Raw genomic sequence first — 21,344 nt, 5'->3', positions numbered from 1 at the left:
GATCCCTGACTCGAGTTGACACAAAGTTCTGCTGATGCAGATGATGATGGCGATGGTTCTGAGCCGGGGACATGAGTAATTAACACACACGTGATAGTGGAGAGTGGAATCGGGAATCAGGAGCCCGGCCTACTGGCAGCCACTTGACACTAAGCCAAGTCGGTGGCACAAGTGGGTGTGGGAGGTGTGAAAAGGTCTTTCCGAGTGCCCCTGCCTTGGAGCCATTTACATGCTACTTTGTTGCCCCCAAGTGGAGATGATGTTTGATCAGCCCTAGGGATGGCAGCCTAAATGCTGCATTTATAATTATTTTGGATGAGCCTAAAAGATTCTTAATTTTAAAGAACATTGAATGCAAAATTGGAAAATAATCGGACCTCAGGATTGACGAAAAAAGGTATACTTTTCGTTAACCAAATTTAAAATATTAAATGTCTTAAAGACTTACAATTTTTTTTCTAGAAAAATATACATATGGCCATATCAAGAAGGCAACATACACATTAAATATTTAAATTCATAAAGTGTACAACCCTTTTTTTGTAGGTTGCATGCCTTTTCTAAATAAATCCTAACAATTATTCGGAAAAACCTGGGACAAACTCCCAATCGAAGTTACAATTTTTAATCGTTGTTATACCCGTTACTCGTAGAGTAAAAGGGTATACTAGATTCGTCGGAAAGTATGTAACAGGCAGAAGGAAGCGTTTCCGACCCCATAAAGTATATATATTCTTGATCAGGATCACTAGCCGAGTCGATCTAGCCATGTCCGTCTGTCCGTCTGTCCGTCTGTCCGTCTGTCCGTCTGTCCGTCTGTCCGTCTGTCCGTCTGTCCGTCTGTCCGGATGAACGCTGAGATCTTGGAAACTATGAGAGCTAGGCTATTGAGATTTGGCGAGCAGATTCCTGAGCTTCTTACGCAGCGCAAGTTTGTTTCAGTAGAGTGCCACGCCCACTCTAACGCTCACAAACCGCCCAAAACTGTGGCTCCTACAGTTTTGATGCTAGAGTAAAAATTTAAACTGAAATGAATTGTTCTCATCAATACCTATCGATTGACTTAAAAAAAAGTTTGCCACGCCCACTTTAACGCCCACAAACCGCCCACATACGTCAAAAAATCGTAAGTATGAACGCGGATATCTCGGAAACTATCAAAGATAGAGTATTGGGATTTCAGATTTAGATTCCGTAGCCTTGTACGCAGCGCAAGTTTGTTATGCGAATATGCCACGCCCACTCTAACGCCCACAAACCGCCCAAGCCTGTGGCGCCCACAATTTTTATGCTAGATTAAAAATTTTAACTGAAATGTATTGGTCTCGTCAATGCCTATCGATTGATCCAAAAAAAAATTTGCCACGCCTACCCTAACGCCCACAATGCTTAAATCTGTCTTCCGCCGGTAGGTGGCGCATTTAAATCTCGCTTTGCTGCTTGCATATCTCCATTTCCCTTTGGTCCCTTTAGGTGAGTAACGGGTATCTGATAGTCGAGGTACTCGACCATAGCGTTCTTTCTTGTTTTCTTTAAATAAAATAGATCAGTAAAGCTTACGTTCTCAATAAATATCTTATTTTTTCCTCAGTTAATTAAGTTCTTATAATTGCATTTTTACGATATTTCCCCAATTTTTCGGTGGCACGTTCCCATCGCCAACTGAGCCGTCAAGTGCCTCTGGAACCGACCAAATCGCAGGGCACCGCACCGAAAGGAGCTCCTCACTGCCCGTCAAGTGTGTGGTCTCGGGTCTTTGGCTTTGAGTTTGAGTTTGGGTCCCTGTCTCTCGGATCTGGGGTCTGGAATCTGGGATCTGGGATGCACTGCAGTGCGACAGTCGCTGATACGCACACTTCACATTGAATTTCCATTTGCTGCCGGCTGGCCGGCCAAAGTGGCCAGGCTACGGCTACTTGGAGCTGGATCCGCAGAGAGACCATTGCCATGGCTGCGTTGATTTCCATCGATTTTCTAGACACTTTGATTGTTTTATTGTTGCATTAAGTGCTCGAAGGCCCTGTCCATGGCGTCCATGGGCGACCAACCACAAAAATGCAATTGACACTTTGGTGTGAAGTGCTTAGCCCGGCTCGTAGCTCGTTTTCTGATTTTCTGTTGCTGTTGCTGTTCCTTTTTTTTCTGGTTGCTGCGGGCCCTCCGCCTGATTTCTGTTTAATAGATACATTTGCATCCCAGAGATGCGTCTTTGCCCCTGTGGCCATTATGATGGGGCTCTCTGGCGTTTCGGTCGGTTCGGGCATTTTTCTAGCTGGCTGCCTGCCTCCGCCTGAGTGGAAAATTGTTTTTGGTTAATTCCTTAGTTCTACAAAGGGGGCTTCTAAAAGGGGCGGCTCTAAAAGGGGGGCTACGAGATGTCTGGCGTGTTTGCGGTGGGGCAGCCAGTCGGTATGCTGTGGGTAATGATACTTGGCCGGGATGCTGCTCACAAAAGGCCTCAATCGATTAGCGGATGGCAAGGATTGAATATTTGTGGTGATTATATGGGGGCTTTAATGGCTTTTTTATTGGGAAAACAGCTCAGTAAAAAAAACATAAATGTTAAAAGGGATTTAAACTAAATCCTTCGTCAGGTATTGTAACAACTGCTAGTTTTATATTTCCTAATTACAAGTAATATTATTTATGTTTCCAGAAATGTAACAGGTTTAAAAGAGACTTGGATATTCCAGTTTCATGTATCAGTGCATTAAATAAAATGTAATTCAATGGGGTTACCCCAAAACATTACAGAGATCTCTTGTTTATAAATACCATATGGATTTACCTTTTCAATAAGAGAACTTTGAAACAGGGATCCCTTAAATTCCCTGGCTGTGAAGTCCTCTTAACCTGCTTAACCCACTTAACCAGACCAACCGCCATTCCGAGGAGGACCCAGTTCACAGATGGGCCAGGGCACTCATGCACAATTCTGGCTCTGACAACAGCAGCGTTGACAATTCTGGGCTCAAAAGGGGGTCGAAGTTGAATCGGAGGGCGGAGGGGAGTGGCAGTGGCAACCACTTTGCACCAAACCAGTCACCTCGCGCCAACGACTGACTTCTGTTCCACATATCTGCGCCCTTGTATAAATACACTCCCGGCTATAACTGTCAATGTCAATAGGTTGCCTCTGCCTCTGACCCCTCACCCCTGCCACGCCCCCACAGCCCATTATCCTGGTGTCCTGGGGACGACTGCCAACGCAGGATGTGACAACAGCAACAACAACAGCAACACAAACAACTGCACCAGCGAGAACGGCGAGTAAATATCGTTTGCAATCGAGACCATCGAAGCCAAATGCCTCTAGGCATTCACACTCAAACAAACACGAATTTCCCCAAATGCAGAATAATATATATTAAATTTTAAGAAGAATGCAATAAAATAACTATACTTTGCTTTATATAATGATCTTTAAGTGATTTCCTTACGTGCTTAAAAATCTTAAAGAAACTGGGTAGTATTATTATTAGTAGAAGTGGTTATAAAAAAGAAATGATTCCAAATGTTTTATATACCACACTTTCATTAACTTTGAAGCCGAGTGATGGAAGATTTATTTCAAACACTTTCTAGCACTTGTTCATAAATAACTGGGAGAGTAAATGTACTATAAAAAACAGACATAACCATGTCTATTACAAGTTTCTATAAAATGTCTTCGAAAGTACTTTGTAAGAGGCCGCATTCGTTAAAAAAATTTTTTTCCAAGTGCAATCTCAGTTATGACAGTTTGCAGTAAGGGACTCGCTGCATATGCCTCGCTGTCCCTTTCAACGCTGCGGTTTAAACCGATTTTGCCGATTTTCAGTTTGCACAACACAGCCGAAAAGGCCCAGAATTCCAAAGACCTGGCTCTGATTCTTCTGGCCCGTGGCTCATGCGTTGGATAATTGCCAAAAGATTTGCCCCGCCGACTCATGAATAATTTCACAGGCGTATTATTTTTATCATTAACGCCCTGTCTGTGGCTGCAGGAATGGGGTCCAGGACTCAGGACTTCCAACCACAGACCGAATTTCAGTTTTTTCCGAGTTTTTGCGGTTAAGACCATATGGAAATCGCGGATAATTGGGTGAGAAGGCGAGGGCATTGATTTTATATTGTTTTGCGGTTTCAGAATGAGTCGGTTAATGCCGATCTCGAGTCAAGTTTATACAAGACCGAAACCAACAACAAATACATAGTGATTTTTGTTACGATATGTTTATTCATCTTGTAAAATGTTTGCGTACTGTGTTTGCTAGATTAGGACCTCTAAAAATATCAAGCTCTATATAGATAACCCTACCAAGAAAAGGAGATATCTTTAAAGCCGCAATAAAAAATTTAAAACGTTTTTGAGTCTTGCTTCTTTTCCTGTGTTATCCATTAGAGTTACAACATGTTAAGGCATTTTTCCGCACATTAACACCTGAGATTTTTATCGCCCCTTGAACCTTCTCTGTCTCACCAACATCACACAACTTAAATTAACAAAATTTAACGCATCGCAATTTTTAGCGGCTCTTCCACAGCCTACTCCTTTTTTTATTATTTTTTTCGCCCGTCATCGTGGGCTGATGAAAAAGGGGCGGTGCTGTCTCGGGGGTAAATAGTAGGAGTCGCGGAAAGCTGGCAAGGCAAAAAAATCCCAAACCAAGCTGAAAATTGCTTAATCCTGCTGACAAGACGGACTAGCACTAAAAAAGGGAATTAAATGGCCAGAGGTAAGGGCCGAAAGGGCTGGAGGGTCCCCCAGGTCCAGACGGTCTTTATGAATGTTTGAGAAAAGCCGTCGAAACAGAATAGAATGCACTCGGAGAAATTAAACCTGCCTATAAATAAACTTAAAAAAAATAGTGAGTTAAACATATTTTGAATTGAATGTTGGAAGATATTAAAATACATATTACCAGTAAGGATATTATTGTATTTTATTTATTAGTAATAAAATTTAAAATATTACTTAGGAGTAATAATATAAGCCATAAGGAATCTTAAGGTATCTGTAGGCTTCAAGGGAATCATGATAATTTACTAACTTGGGCCTTCCTTTGATTCTGATTCATGTGAATGCTTAAAATTGACAGTACTAAAATTAGTAAAGTAGTTCTTGACATAAACGTCGACCAAGTTTTGTTATAAATAAATTGTCTTTATTGACCAGTATTTCCAAGTTTTCCTGCTAAAAATGAAAAATAAAAACCTGTCTTTTGTATTAATAATAATCGCCTTAATAAATTTTACCACTTATGCTAAGTTGACCAATGACACTCTATGTGTAGACTGCAGGCCGGAAAGCAAGACACGCTGTAAAATTGAAAGCGAAACAGGATATAGTTGCAAGCATTGGACGAAGAAAAGTGAGAATAAGTTAATCTCTATTTTGGACTTTTTGGAAGGAGAAAAGACCACTTCTACTGCATGTCCAACGAAAGGTCCAACCCCAAAGCCCGAGGTAACCACTGATTTGGACGTCTGCCTTCCACCAGACTTGAATTTTACAGGTAATGATAATAGTAATTTTCTAAGGTTCTTACAATATAATCAATTCGATTTTAAAACAATTTCAGAAACTGGTTTTAAAGTATGCTGCGTTTGGTCACCCGCTCTTGGATGTCAGGTGCTAATAAGTTCCAACTACACAAGTAGATATTGCCTTCAGTGCAGACATGGTGTAGGAGATGGTCTAGAGCCGTGTCCTTGCGTGTCTATTTCAGCCAAACGCTATTGCAGAACTTTGGATGCCGCAATCGCGGCATATACAGTATTTTTGATGATCTACATCTGATGGGTTGTATTGCAAGCCTAGAAACGTGTATCCTTTCTGCAAACGATCCTAGCTTAATCAAGTAAAACTAAATTTTATGTTATAAAAAGGGCATGCAAATCTGCAAGATCATAGTATTTGTACTACATGTTTAAAATATGTCGGTCTAATAATGAATCAAAGTATATATTTTCGGGGCCAATTCTTCGTACTATAAGTATTCTTCCTAGCTTACTTCTTATTATCCTTGGTCTTTACATATATCTTTATTTTTTCTGCTGACAGAGGGCGTTGCTGTGCATAATTATGCAAGCGGGGAATGGGTGGAAGGAGGAGGGCCTTACTTTCGGGGTAATAAAGCAATGAATCACTAGCTCGCAGACAACTGGACCTTCAGTGGGTTCCGCCGCTCCCCTTCATATATGTATATACCTCTTCGTTCAGGGCCCATCCTGCCATCCTGGGCCTTGAGTTCCGAGTGGAGGAAATGTTGACGCATCGTAACATCGGTTATTTGTGGCCTTGAGCAACAAATGCGGTAATTGAGTTTCGTGTTTTATGATTATAGTTTGCCAGCTTTATTAGCTGGTCGCAAAAGGGGTTCGCTTTCAATAGAAATGTTTTCGCCTCGGAAATAGTGCTTTAAGGCCTGCACTGATCGTATAATTAGAATGATGAGGCAATGGCCCTAAAAATCCTTAAGCTTTTCACTGTGTAATTGAATAGTTTTTGGACCTGCGAATGCTGGCCGTAAATCATTCAGTTAAAAGATTCTTTTGCATAGGTCTTTAAAAGGGTTTATTGTCTTTATTTTTACGGCCGGGTTACGGCCAAGTGGTTTTAGAGTCCTTAAGCTATAATATTTATTGAATGCAGAGCTTAGACGTTACTGGTTAAGCAAAATCGAAGGTTAATAAAATGGTTACCTCAAAGTAAATTACCATTCAACCTTCTTTTGATGGAAAAATTAAAAACAAAAAATCAGCTTTAAAAGGATTTTAAATTTCCACGTTATTTACGAGTTCAGAACAGCTTGCAGTAGGGAGTAAGGAACTTATACACCTTTCTATTTTCATACACTTTAAGTCTTTCAATATAAGTCTGCCAAACAGTCCATAACCAAGACTCCAGACCAAAGGTAATTATTAGCATTTCGCACCATGACCAATTCTCCTTTTCGCGGAGACATCATGACTTCATTGCCATTGTTTTATCGGCCTGCGAAATCGGTTTGGTTGGAAAAATCGCATGAGCGCGACCACATCATAAATGTCAAGCCGGCGAGAATTATGACACACACGGGGGATTGGATGGGAGAACCTCTTCGGTGGAGAACCCAGGGGGAGAAACTTGCCCATGGGTTTCCCTGCGCCTTATGAAGTCGTAGAGAAACTGGAGGGATCGGGGTCGCCTCATATCTGAACTCGAGATTTCGTGGTCCGTGACCATTTGGAAATGTGATAATTGCAGGCAGCCCAGGCTGCACAGCAAGCTGTCAGGCTTTCAAAGAACACTTAAATAAATTCAGGGTATATTCAATTCTGGATCGATAAATTTTATTATAAAATATGTACAAGTTATCGTTTTTAGGCAGCCACTTCTTTAAGACAGTTGAAAATATATTAAATCCTTATGGTATAAAAACAACTAAATAAACATAGGCAAGTAATTTTCATTTTGCAAAAATAATAGTAATATAAGTAAGTAATATAATGTGTTGCATATTTTCTTTTTAAATAAGTTATATTATGTTTCTGGCTCGGAAAACAGTATTAAGATCATTTTAAGGGAATATTAATACTTAAAATAAATGTTAAAAATAAAATGTAGTGTATATTTTATTCCTGTAAATGAATCAATAACCAGGAACTCCAAAATACAAAAGGTTTCTTTATTTTTTTAACAGAAATTGAGGGCACTTCGTTTTTCGAGTGCGGCAGAAAGGAGCTGTAATGAGGCGCGAGGTGGGCTGGGGCTCGCTGGGTTCTCTATATGTACTTTGCTGTTTTCAGCTTTCTGACACAAAAGTGCAGCTGGGCTTGGCCAGGCTCCTGCGAGTTCTGCTTTTTGGGGCTACACCTCCAACGACTTCTTTCGCCCCTTATCTCCGGCAGCTACTGTTGCACATTTCGCATTTAATGTGACAATGTCACTTTGTTTGTGCCCCGGCTATCTGACTGTTAATTTCCAAGACTCCGGCAAGTTCACACTCTTAATTGGATTTGAAAGTGCAGCAGGCGCAGTTGACACCTTCTTTCTCCCGGCACCTCCTTTCTCACCTGAGTTGCACTGAACTGAACTGAGCCTCACCTGACAGCTGATTAGGCTTCTGCGAATGGGGCTAACCCCATAAGGCGTAAAAAAGTCGGAATCTTTTCGGTGGATCCGTTAATGAGCTTAGCCCCACTAAATGATAATGCTTGGGAACGGAGTTTGGGAGATGTACTAACGGTGGTAAATCCGATAGAGTCTTTGTTGCAACTATCCAAACAAGAGAAAATTGAAAAATACGTGAGGAAAAAGATTTTGCAATTAAATGCTAACTAAATTATTCAATATTGTTAGGTATTTTATTTTTGAAAAATTTATAATGTCCCATATTTTATTTGAAATTTGTCCTCCCCTCGTTAATTTTTAATGGGAAAATCCGTGGTGCTAAGCCAACCAAAACTGGAAAAATAAGCTGTCAATTGCCATTTGAAAAATGTTTGTCAAAACCACAAAACGCTAAAAAGCTTCAACCACAAAATGCAACTAAATTTCTAATGAATTCGATGTGATTGCTGTTAAATGGAGCTTAATTTGGCAGCTGATGGCGAGACCTAATGGGGTTAAAGGTGCTACTCTATAAATATACAAAAAATTAAATGATGAGCAGCTGAAAGTCACAAAAGCAAAGGATGATTGGCCGAATGAATGGGATGATTGAGTGAAACGAGGACTGCAGTTCCTTACTCTGTAAATATGAACCCAATTCCCTGCCCTGACAATTCACTTCGTTCACTTTTCCATTTATCATCGCAGACCCATATATACGATATATATATTTATTTGTGAGTGGCAAAAGAAAAGCGAAAAATCGAACAAGTACTGGGTCAACATTGAGTTGCACTTTTAAGGCTGGGCAAAGGAAAAAGCAAACTGAAAATCGAAGCAAATAAAACAGCAAAGTGAAAAGATAAATCCTCGCAAATCGAATGAATGAACACAATACGGCAGACTAAACAGAAGTTTACATTGGATTCGATTTCCATTTGGATTTGGATTCGGATTCGGTTTCCCCCAATTGCATTCAAACACTTTTCGCATTGGCAACAAAACAATTGAATAAGCCACAAAACCGCACTGCAATAAAATTAGCTACAAAATCTAATCAAAGGACCCCGAGGCGCCAAAGACAACAACAGCAACATCAACATCAACAAATAGGACAGCGTGTAATTACATCAGGAAAACTGCACGGAGCCAACAAAAGAAACAACCAATTGAACCGAGCTGCAGCGAAAATCGAAATTGAAAATTAATTTGAAATTAATTTCAAATTCACAAAAGCGATAAATTTTGCACAACATTCGTGACAAACACACATACAAAATGGGAGAATTGGGAGGGGTCAAATTGGTTTGGTGGTTCAGGCGGGGTGGAAATGGTTGGGACTTCCTGGGTGTTCGACCTGCAAATGTCGAAAATACTTGTACCCGAATAAACAGACAAGACAGTCAGTCGCAAACAGCTGGTGAATAATTGGAAACCTGAAATGTTTGAGGTCAGAGGTATACTCTAATATTAATAAAATGTTCAAACTTGATTTAATATTTTAATCTCGATATATAAAAAATGTATGTCGACATTAATAGAAAATGTACCACACCATTTTAGAGATATACAACTTTAATAAAATTTTAATAATAGATTTTAAAAATAAAATATTTGCAATTTTAATTCAGTAAAATGCGACACTGATTTTTTTCCTTTACCATTTTCTTTTTAATATATAAACTGGTTGAGAAACTCAAACTTCCCGTAAAAACACCCACAAATATCTGATACACATACTGGACAAATAGTGTCACCACCACAGCTGCCGTTGGCCAATTTCATGAATGTTCATAAGCCAAAAGCTGTCGATTACCCAAGGGGTTGAGGGCCGAAAAGCAATTTTGTGGGAGATATTGTGCTGAGGTAAATGTCAGTCAGTCAGTCAATCAGATTCCGATTCAGACCAAGCTCTGACTCAAAATTCAATCCAATTCCCAACCGCTGAATTAATTGTAAGCCTACCACACGGTTTTAAGGAGTAGAAATATATTGGGTTCCTAGGATTGTACTTATTTCGGGGAACCCAATTATTTACAACCTCGATAGGAGCTTTGGCCATATGGTCGTCATAAACGCGGACAAACCGCTAACAGATAAGGTTGAAGCCCCATCAAACGTTCGAACGGTCTTATCAATGCAATTGTCTGGGAATTAACGATCCACGGTCACAACAACTATTCCACACACACAAAATAATTATGAAACCCATAGCGAGGCAAAAAAAAAACAATATCTTTTTATGACGTCCAACGAAATTCCAGAAAATTCATTCAAGGTACAAATAATACAACACAATCGTAATAATAAAAACAAAAAAAATCGTTGCATATTTCCGCGCAGCTTTAATTGCAAATTTGCGCGGCCACATAAAATAATGACAGAGCCCAGTGACTGAAAAAATAATAATATTTTGTAAACTGGCAAAGAGAAATCCGAAACACCGAAAATAGGAATGAAAAAAGAGCTTATTTGTTAAGTTTCAACAGGAGGCAAGTAAAAATAATACGAAAAGCAATGGAATTGTGCTGGGGATTGGTATATTGCAAAAATTCAACCTGATGGCGATACCATGGGATTGTAGTTATAATATTTATCTGGCAATAAAGAGGTGCAGTAAAATAATAGCAGTTAAAGAACCCAATATATGCGAAATTCAAACTTTTCTTTAATTTTTTTTCAAATACTGAAACAAATTATATTATATTTGAAACTATATATATTAATATTAAAGATAATGAAAAATTAATTAATTTTCTGCGCCAGTCAGAATTACGTTGGCCCAGAATATCACCTACCCCTTTATAAGTCTGTGTTGCTTATAACAATATTATATCTTCGTCTCCACTGTCCCTGGCATATGCAAATGTGATGCGGCTTGTCCAGGCAAATTTCATTATTATTTCACACTCCGAAAACAGAGACCTGAGCCCGCAATCTCCGATCCCAGCCACCCATCGCCACCCAGAAAACGCATTTTGTTATGTAAATATTTTGGCGCGTGCTCGGAGATCAGAGAAACTATGAGGGATGAGAGGAAGTGGTGCCAATATTTGCCTGTTTTTTGTTTAATTAAAACATTTCCCCAATATTTTTCACAGGCTGCATCCGGATGACCAATCTTTTCCAGCCTTACTACGCTTGAATTTTTCCCATAAATGAAATGCAAATTTTTCTTTTATATAGGCGAGCGGGCCAAATCCAATGCACATGAAATATTTAAGCCCAACAATTATGCCACGGTGAAATGGCCATAGGTGCTATAAAATATTCGTTTTATTAACTTTCAGAGATTCATTTCGGTTCTGTGAGCTTTGTGGATTGCCGTAGGTCGTGTTTTGTTTACCATTGAAATTGACAATTGGTTTTTTACGTTCTCGAGTGCTTATTATTCTAAAATCTAAACTACATGAAATTAATAAGGACTTGAAAAATATTGGGCAAAGAAATGTTTACTAGGTGGTCTAGAAAATTACAAAAGGAAATTAATAGATTTTATACCGCCCAACTTAGCAAACCAATTAGAAAGGTAATATCCTACGTTCTCCATCACTATTAACTTTAATCTAATTAAACCCCATCAAGTAACAAATTAAAAGATAAACTCAATTTACATGGCATAATCTCCTCAATAAAAACAATACCCAAAATCCAACATTATTCGCACACATGGAGGGCTGCCATTAAACGCCCCCGTACAGAAAATAAAAACCGAAACCGACCAAACAAAACTCGGCCATAAAGTCCATTAGTGGCCGTTTTGCATACGCAATGGCCAAAAGGGGGGCGGCGGAGTTGGGCGAATGGGGGCGTGGCCGGAGGCCAGAGGAAGCTAAAATTGTGGTCAATGTGACAAGTTACCAGAGGGTCCAGAGTTTTCAGCCCGACCACCAGAGCGCTGGTTGCTGTAAAACTCATTTGGTGGCTGATAATTGCGTGCGTCGTCGGTTTTTGGCCAACTCACTGGGAGGCTGTCAAAAAATCAACTAAGTAAACAGCGAGGAAAGGGTTAAAGGGCGAAAAGCCCTAAATCCGGTGCAACGCATCTACAAACTTTGGCCACTGCATCTGCCGAAATTGCTAGCTATAAACTGTTTGCAAAAACTTGGGGAAGGAATGGAATTAAATTGTCAATAAAAAGTTTGTACAACTACGCATCGTAAAAATATAAGAAAATATATCAAAATTTCCTAGCCATAAATGTTTGGAGAAGAAATATATATTTATTTTGAATTAAATTGTCAAGAAACAGTTTGTAAAACTACGTATAATCAATAATCAAAAAAGAACATTTTAAAATAATTCAAGTAGCATCTTGTTCTAAAAAGTCATAGAATAAATATTTTATTTATTAATGTTCAAGCGTAATCTATAAAAATCTAAAAGTTGAAAATTATATTAATATTAATATTACATTGCTGTATCTTTTAAGCTGATATCTAATTCAAATGTCTTTATAAAATCAATCACCTTAATCTAGATAAAATAAATAAGATGTATGGTGTCCTCACTCACCTGATTCGTGTTCTTTTTCGAGCGGCAACGTAGTCACCTCTTCGACGGGACTAACATCCTTTAGTCCTTCGGCCTGTGAATGCACCCCATCGTCATCCGCTCCATCTTCATCATTGTCGTCGTCGTCGGTCTGCTGATTGCTGATGATGGGCATGCCATTGACGACCTCGATGACACTTTGCACCGAGTCCATCGACGAGGTGGCAGATACCAAAATTGGCGTTGTTATGGGCGTGGTCACCGACGAGGATGACGACCCGCTGAGCAGGTCATTTGGCTCCTGGTGCGAATCCTTTGGCGTAGCCCGTTCCCGTGCCCCATCATCGGGCAACTGGTGGCTCTCGAATTGCAGCTCATCCGGTGGCATCTCGACCACAGGACTCGTTTCTGCGGTCATTTGTTTGGCATTGGGCGCCACATTTGGCAGGTCCACGCTGGCCAGGTTGATAATTGGCTGGGGCTTCTCCGTCTCATCCCGCTGCTCCACACCCACAATTATCCGTTCCAGGGGTTTGGGAGGCGCCTGGGAGGTCTCCAAACTGCCGCGTCTCTGGGTGGGTTTGGGCTTGCCACCCGAACCCGCCACCTCACTCCTTTTACTCGGAACTGGTGGAGGAGCCGTCTTCGGCTTGGTCAGAGTAGCCGGAACTTTGGGTTTGTTCGTCGGCACTGGGGGCTTGGGTTTGGGCTTGGGCAGCGGCGTAGGAGCCTTCTTGACCTTCTCCTTGGGCAGGATTATATGCTTGTGGAGGACATAACCCAAATCGTCTTCTATGGGAGGTGATATAATCTCTACTTTTGTAGTTGTTACAACTGGAAGTTCGCTTTCCTTCTGGGAAACTATAACTTCTTCTTTTTTGGAGACTGTGACTTCCTTTTTGGACTCCTTGTGACTTGTTGTCCCTGTGACTTGGGCACTTTCTCCAATCACTTTCACTTCTTTGTGCACCACTTTGACAGCCTCTTTTTTATTAATTTGTTCTTTAATTTTAATCTCTTCTTTGATTTCATTTTGGAGGAATTCTTTGACTTCCTGATGAGAAACCTTGATCTCTTCCTTCACTTCCTCTTGAGACACTTGAACCTTCTCTTTAATTTCCTCTTTCACAACTTTGATTTGTTCTTTGACTTCCTCATGAAGGACTTTAACCTCCTCTTTGACTGGCTGATTAGGGACTTTAATCTCTTCTAGGACTTGGATATCCTCCTTTTGGACTTCCTCAATGACTTCGGGCTTATCATTATTCTCCACCTGCTCGAAAGCACTCAGATCGAAGCCCTGATCATCGTCGGCCAATTCCAGTTTGTACAGCTTCTCAGCCTCTTTCTTCACTTTCTGGTAGCTTTCGATCAGCTTTTGGGCCTCCTGCTCGAGACGTCGCTCCTCATCGGTTTTCTTGAGGAGTTTGGCTCCCTTTTTTCCAGCAACTTCCTTGCTCTGTTCCAGTTTCTTGGTGACCTGCTTTTCGCCATCGTTGGTGACCGTTAGGGTTTCGCTGAGCTCTCGTTCGAAAGTGGGTAGGTCACCATTCTCATCTTGGGGAGCCCCAGTTCCAGCTCCATTAAGAACCTGTTGGGCCTCGAGATAGGACTCCTTCTCGCTCGTCTCACACTCCGTGTAGGTGGTGAGTCCTTCGCTCTCGCCCAGCTGCTTTCCCCGCTCGGATAGGGTCAGAGTACCCCTCTCGATACTCTGGTTATCCTGAGGACACTCCAACCGCTCCCTCAGACTCGATTCCTGGGTGATCGTGGCGGTCAACGGCTGCTCCTGCATCTCCTGCTCGTCGCCAAGGTCGAGCAGGTTGTCGTTGCTGCTGATCTTCTTGAACCGGGCACTGCTCGATTTCGAATTGGCACTGGTCACCAGTTGCTCCTCGCCGGTCAAGGCATCCCTGGTCCTCGATTCGCTGAGGGTCTTCTGCTCACTGAGCACACGTCGTTCTTCATGGATGGTGGTAATGGGTTCCGAGAATACCTCCTCCCTTTCCTCATAGGGTTGCAGCTTGAAGGCAATGTCTGGGATGAGGGTGGATGAGCTAATGGAGGAAGTGGAACTGGAACTGGAGCTGGAACTTGTCTTGGTGGTGGTCACTCGAGTGGTGGTGGTGGTCTTCTTCTGGCTCCTCACAGAACTGATCTCCTGGGTCTGGTTCGTTGTGCTCTCAGTACGACCATCCACCTGCGATTCACTTGCGTCATGGTCAGCAATCTTATCGTCAGTCAGCTGGGTCACCAGTCCACCAGCATTTGTTTCCATTTTGGGCAACTTCTTCGACTCCTCCGATTTGACAAGGTTTCTGAATAACACAAAAAAAAGAAAACCCAGTAATTACAATTAGGCTCTTTATCAGTGGGTTAGATATGCTAATTGACTTGTTCTCCCATCACACCTGCTAAACAAAACGTCAATAGAGACAGGTTCGATCAGTTCCGAACCTTCGCCCGACGTTACCAAAATCACACTGATTCCAATTTTCGTACTGCTGTTGCACCTTATCGGGTGGTTGGAGCCCCCTTTATCAGTGTGTTAGTAAACACACCGGCATTTTGTCTTATCAGCCGTTTGTTTTTTATTTGCTCCGTTTTCTTTTTTCTTTTTATTAGGGGGGTTACCTCCCAACCCTTTTGCCCCTGGTGACTGTTTTCGCCTTTCGCTTTGTGCTGAATATTTTCTACAATAACTTGCTGATCAAATTTTTAGAATTACTTCCCCTACCTATTTGTACAAGAACTATAAGTCAGATAACCTAATATATGAATGGCATTGCTCCCTGAAAGAAAGAGTACCTTTAAATATAATTTTGTATACTTTTCTAAAATTGATTGGTTGTTTTTGTATTTAGTAAATGACCCACTGCTATGCGTAAGCACTATATTTTTGTTTTATTAGCCCGTGGTATTTGCTAAATATCTAAGCTATACTATAAAACTGACTGATTAGAATCACTATACAGCTTAAAGTTGATATGGCGTTTTTTGACTTTAGTTAAACAAACTATAGAACAAGTTTTCATATCTCATTGAAGTAATAATCTAAACTGTTCTACTGTCAAACTTAAAAATTGAAATGCTCACATTTCCTTGCCTTTTCTCTGGTTCTTCAATGCTTTATATACACTCTTCAGCCTAATCTTATCCCCCGACTGACAAACCCAGTTACTCACCCGTTGGTCAGGGATTGCGGTTCCAGCGAGGAGAACTCCTCCTCCACCTCGCCGATGGTGGGCAGCATGTTCGAGTGCCAGAACATGTTGAAGTAGGCCTCCGAAGGACCGGGTCCATTTATCAGCTCCGGAGGTCCCAGTTTCTCGCCATCCTCGCATACGTACTCCCTGTTGGCGGCATCCACATCATCCTCGTCCTCCTCCCCGCTGCTGGAACTGGAATAGCAGGTGGTGGTATTGTTATCATCGGCGATCTTCATGCACTTCCCGACGACCAGCGGAGGAGGAGATTCCCGGGAGAGATCGGCTGCCTCGGCAGCGGCGGCGGCCAAAAGAGCGGTGATACTGTTATGGGTCTGCAGAGGACCGCCATCTCTATCTTCAGCCTTATCCTTATCCTTATCCTTGTTCTCCTGACTGTGCACTAGGTCAAATAGGCTTGGCAGTTTGTCTTCGTCCTGGGTTTTGCTCTCGTAAGTCTGAATCTTGAAGCGTATCTCCCGATTGCTAGTCGGGGATGGGGTTCCCACTGGAGTCGATCTGGGTGTGGGTGGGCTCTGCTTGAAGGTCTGCATACTAGGTTTGGGGATCTGCTGAGGTGGTGTGGTTGGCAGGGCCTGTAGCTTGGGTATTTGCGTTTTCTGCAGCGATTGAACTCGCTCTGGTGGCTTGGGCTTGGGTCCCTTGGGAGATCTTCCACTAGTACTTCCGCTGCTATTACTTCCAATCGAACTAATGCTCTCCAGGGAGTTGGAACTCTTGGAGTTACCATTCAGAAGTACAGGTATGAAGGTCCTTTCGGGAGCCTCGGCGGAATTGGCCCTCTGCAAAGGCGGACGGGGACTAGCCTCCTTGGATTTACTCCTGTACAAGTTCAATTTCAGATCCGTTTCGGATTTCTGCTTTTGCAAAAGCCTTGGGATATTTGAACTGGGCGATGACGATCCATTCAATGAGGGTGATACTGGCTTGGGCACTGGTTTTGTGGCGGTGCTGACTATGGGTATGCGCGATTTTCCCTGCGGCGACTGCTGCTTCGAGGGCTGCAAAGGCAGCTTAATCTCACTCTCTGTCTTGGCCCTCGAGAACTTGGCCTTGGGTATTTTGGTAGCACTAATAGGTGACTCCTTCAGTGACTCATTTGTGGGCGTCTTGGGGGAGTCTAGCTTTTCATTAGTGGGCGTTTTGGGCTCCTCCATGGAGGGAACTCGTGGTGGTGATACCTCAATGGGGAGCTTACTGGGTGCAGGAATCTTTCGTGGCATGGGTATGATAGATCGCTTCTTGGGCTCCACGGTGGCCAGTTGGACTCGGGGCTTTGGTGTGGGCGTCGTTTCTGGACTCCTGAGCACCACGTTCTCATACACATTGACCTTCTCCGTCTTGAACTCCACATTTTCGTAGTTGTTGCCTGGAATCAGCAGCTTGGGATGACTCATTGGCTGCTCCAAGGGCAGAAACTCCTGTTCCAGAAGGGTGAAGGGTTGCAGTACCTTGGCCAACTCATGGCCATTGAGACTGCTGTCGGAGGAGTAGTTGGAGCTCATGGAGAACTTGTCGATGACGGTGGATATGGTGCTGGCGGTGTCGTCCGACTCGGAGCCCGCCTTGATGGATTCGGTGAGTAGGTTCAGGTAGTACTCCGCATCGGGAGGCGGAGTCAGAGGCTTCTCCACGACCAGTTGTGCCTGATTCTCCTTGGAGTTCTGTCGCCTAACCAATTTCCTTGGTGGAACTGGTGGCGGTGGAGGTGGTTGGGCATTCAGTGTGATCGAGAGCTGTTCCAACTGCTGCTGTGGATCCTCTTCGCTGGGTGGCTTCTGCCCATGACCATTGCGCACCACCAGCTGGATGGCCACATTGTCTTTAAGACCACGAACGCAATCTATTCTGGTCATTTCCCTCACATCCCGACCATCGATGCTGACGATCTCATCTCCCTCACGGAGATTCCCCCAACCGGTGGCCACTTTGGAGGCGGGACTGTCGGCGGCGCAGGATTGTATGTACAGTTTCTGGACGAGCTCTGTGCTTCGGGTGCCTCCCTGGAACTTCAATCCAAAACCAAGACGTTCCCCTGGCAGTCTGAACACTGTGACATCTTCAATTTGCTCCTCCATCGCCGGAACTTGGGCGTTTCCAACTTCCTCCTCCTGTCGTCGCTGCTGCAGGAGCTCCATCTCATTGATGGTCAGCACTGTGATGAACGAGGAGTCCTCCGCCACGGAGCTCTGCCGCTTGACTAGCTTCTTTAGACGATCCTCCGAGGAGGACGTGGGATCGTCCACTTCCACTACAGTGATGTAGTCTTCTTCCATGGTTGCTGTCTTCGCTGTCGTGCCATTCGCTTTTGGTGTAGAGGCCATTTTGTCAGTATTGAGTTAGAGTCTGAAAAGAAAATAGAAACCAGGATTATTATTATTGTTTAATTATTAAGATTTCTTTTAATAAATTTGTATCGTTTTAGAAAATTATGTTCAGAGTTTCTTGAGAGGAAACAAAATAATAGATTAGAGTCAAGCGTAGAGCCTAATGCATTATCACATATAAGTTAAAAGTCAAGAAATGAGAAAATGTATCTGAAAGATAGTGACGAATGGTTCTTGATCAGGCTTAAGCCGAGATTTGGGTTTGTTTCTTTAATAGAGCTTCCCAATAGATCGTTGTTGAAGACGTTGGTGTAAGTTAGGTTTCAAACCAAAAGTTAAGATTGCGGAATGTAGTTGAATATTCTACAATATGGTTTCTACTTTGTAGATAAGTCTGTAAAATTAATGTAAGATCAACGGGCTTTGTAAGACGCCGCTAGATGTCGCACAAACTGGTAATTGATGATTCACTTATCATACAATTTTAAAATTGTATTTCCAAGATAATTAATAATTTAAGTTTTAGTGAAACAACTTTAATCTTAACAAAAGACGTTGGCGGTATTAGGTCATATACTAACGATTTTACTCTCGCATACATGTATTTTAAGGAGTGTAATTTAAAATACTTTAAAAGAGAAAACTTTAAGCTGAATTTTAAAGTCCAATCTAAGCCCGCTGTCATATATCTTCCCGCTTCCTTTGCTAACTCATCTAACTAATGGCTGTTGGGCTTCTGGGTCCCCCGGAATCGTGATTTTTCTTTCGGCGCTTTTCTTTCGCTGCCATGTTCCACTGTCAACAGGGTTGGGAAAATTTTTATTTATGCACTTTGTAGCGCCAAAATTCTCCGGCGGCACCTGTCAGTCAACACTCGGGATAGCACAAACAGTTAGGCGGCTCCGGGGCCAAGGGAGCAAACAAAGGAGCGGAATCTGGGTGGAGGAACGCGTTCTGGATGGACGATGGACAGTGGCGGCTGACTGACTGGCAGCCGCTGACCATGGACATGCACACACAAAAAGAACCGATAGAAGAATTTCCCTCAAGATTTAAAATGTGGCTTAAAATTTAACCAATGAATTTTATATTCATTTAAGAAACAAATTCGAAAAAAAATTGTTGTAATACATATTTGTGTTCGAATTTATTATATTCATAATAAGAGAAACTGTATTTAAACATATTTTTAAAAGATTTGAGCACCAACTTTATAATATATTCAACTTTTAATAATAAAAATATTAATCTAAAATTTTCAATAAATTTCTATTACAAATTTTAAAAAATTTATAAATAGGTTTCTAATTCTCCATTACATTTTTCTTTAGTGCAGCGGCAAACAAAATGACCGAATGGGGCGCTGAGGAAAGTCGAGATGGGAGTGGAAAAATCGGGAACCGAGGGACTGCGATGGGATGGCAGACGAATGCCAGTCAAAGTCGCTGCTGACTGACACAGTTTGCCATTTTCGAGGAGGAAGCTGTTTGACCAGTAGATGAAGGAGCGGGGAAACCGGGGCAACAGGGGAATCCGGGGTATAACCGGGCAATTGGTAAGTGCTCGCTGTCTAATTGAAGTCAAGTGCGTTACTCTGAGCCACTTCTATCCAACGGATGCCCAATCAAATTCGTTTCGCACCAAATCCAAACCAACTTTGACATTATGCAGCACAAATTGTGTGCAATTTTCAGCTGAAAGAGGAATGCCAAAAGGAGGAGAAATATATATTTCACAGCTCAGAGAAGGGAAAAAAGGCAGGCACACAAAAAAACTGGCTCAATGAGGGCCCAAAGCTCCGGCCCAAACTGTCTGCCACATCGTCTAAAGGTAACAATTTATATAATGAAACTGATTTCAAATTTGTGATGTTCGGAGACTCGGGGAACTGACTCGACTTGTTTGCCCAATTGCAAGCCCGGTCCAGTTCTCGTTCCCGTCCTGCTCCCGACATTGGTAATTACCGGGTACTGGCCAAAACAACAGTTATAGCCACATAAAAAATAAGTAAAAAACACTCGATAAGTAAGGATGAGCGCAGAGAAAAGTCCGAAATAAATAAAAGCGACATAAGTGTAAAGCCTTCGGGGTGTAGAAGATAGTATGCCCTTGGGACATGGCCAACAAAATCAATTAAATTGATTTGATTTTGTTTTCTTTTTAATTTTCTTAAGTTTAATTCAGCAAGCATTTGCTTCTAATAGTGATTTGGAGATCCATTTTTGTATCATATAAAAGTTATTGCAAAAGAAAATCTTATCTTCAACATAAAAACATGTTCACTTTGTACTTATTAAGAAATAAATAGATTTCAATTATTTATTTTATAAATAAGAAACATTTCTTGAAGGATTAGGACTTTTCCTTATTAAACTTGTATAAACGTTGTAGTTTTGGTGAAAATATCACTTAGTTTGATAATAATCCCCAACCAAATTAAGAATCGAACCCCATTTTCCTCGCAAGGGGTATACAACTTCAGTAATAACAACGGTAGCGGTAAAAATACAGTAAATTGAAACAAGTTTAAGAACTGAACCGACCAGTGTCGTGGTTATTGGTCACCTGTCCGCCGAGGAAGAGTTCCATCGAATACTTTTCGATTACTCTCCCCCAAAATATGTGCCCATTCGTGGACGAGGGGCTTTTTATGGGGAATGGGGAAGGAGTTTGCTACATGATTCGGCAACTTTCTTGCAACGGACCTCTGCAACTGGTAGAGAGAAAAACCCGTCGCTAAATCATCTGTTCGAAGCCAAAAAAAAAAAATAAATAAAACCCACCTGACTGCCTGACTTTGTGTGGGAGTCTGTGGTGCAAGATTTTTGCGGTGGCTTTGAAAATTGTTTGGAATTTTTTCCCCCCACCGTTTTGCAACACGTTGATTCCTTCTTTTTGTTTGATAAAAAGAAAGTTGACATAAATTGTTTCGTACTTCTCTTTCTTTTTGCACATTTGAGGTAGCCAATATCCCAAAAAAAACGTTTGCGGTTGCCTTTTTTAGTTGGTCGTGCACAGGAAGGAAATAAGCGCGGTTGAATCGAGTTTTTGGCAAGTTTGTTGTGAGATCTTTTGGTTTTCTTTTCATTTCTTTGGGTGTTGCATTTTGAAAGTTCGTGAAACAAGTTAATCGCCCCCGTCTTTGTCTTGATTTTATGGTAAGTTCAGATGCGGTTAGTTTCGAGTGACAAGGGAGTGATAAGTGGATTGGCAGTTGAT

At 41.8% G+C, this 21,344-nt stretch overlaps 2 protein-coding genes across 4 annotated transcripts in view; one reads left to right on the top strand and one right to left on the bottom strand.

Annotated features, from left to right (window-relative positions):
• LOC119554758 overlaps positions 1-21,344 on the bottom strand; it is a 120,437-nt gene that overhangs the window by 85,419 nt on the left and 13,674 nt on the right. For 2 of the 3 annotated variants that reach the window (XM_037865785.1, XM_037865786.1), the window contains exons 2-3: positions 15,757-18,144; positions 12,593-14,889 (exon numbers count right to left, since the gene is read on the bottom strand). In XM_037865785.1, the coding sequence (XP_037721713.1) occupies positions 12,593-14,889; positions 15,757-18,122 (4,663 nt within the window). In that variant the 5' untranslated portion in view covers positions 18,123-18,144. Of the gene's footprint in view, positions 1-12,592; positions 14,890-14,982; positions 15,080-15,756; positions 18,145-21,344 lie in introns of those variants that run through there. The other variant, XM_037865787.1, reaches the window with a different exon arrangement.
• Positions 5,111-5,864, top strand: LOC119554763. Its single transcript, XM_037865799.1, has 2 exons — positions 5,111-5,498; positions 5,565-5,864. The coding sequence occupies exons 1-2, from the start codon at positions 5,183-5,185 to the stop codon at positions 5,780-5,782; spliced, it is 534 nt and encodes a 177-aa protein (XP_037721727.1). The 5' UTR covers positions 5,111-5,182; the 3' UTR covers positions 5,783-5,864.

This window comes from Drosophila subpulchrella, chromosome 3L (genome assembly GCF_014743375.2).
Source record: "Drosophila subpulchrella strain 33 F10 #4 breed RU33 chromosome 3L, RU_Dsub_v1.1 Primary Assembly, whole genome shotgun sequence".
NCBI lineage: Eukaryota > Metazoa > Arthropoda > Insecta > Diptera > Drosophilidae > Drosophila > Drosophila subpulchrella.
Note: the sequence above shows the minus strand (reverse complement) of the source record. Positions and strands in the feature narration are given on the sequence as shown.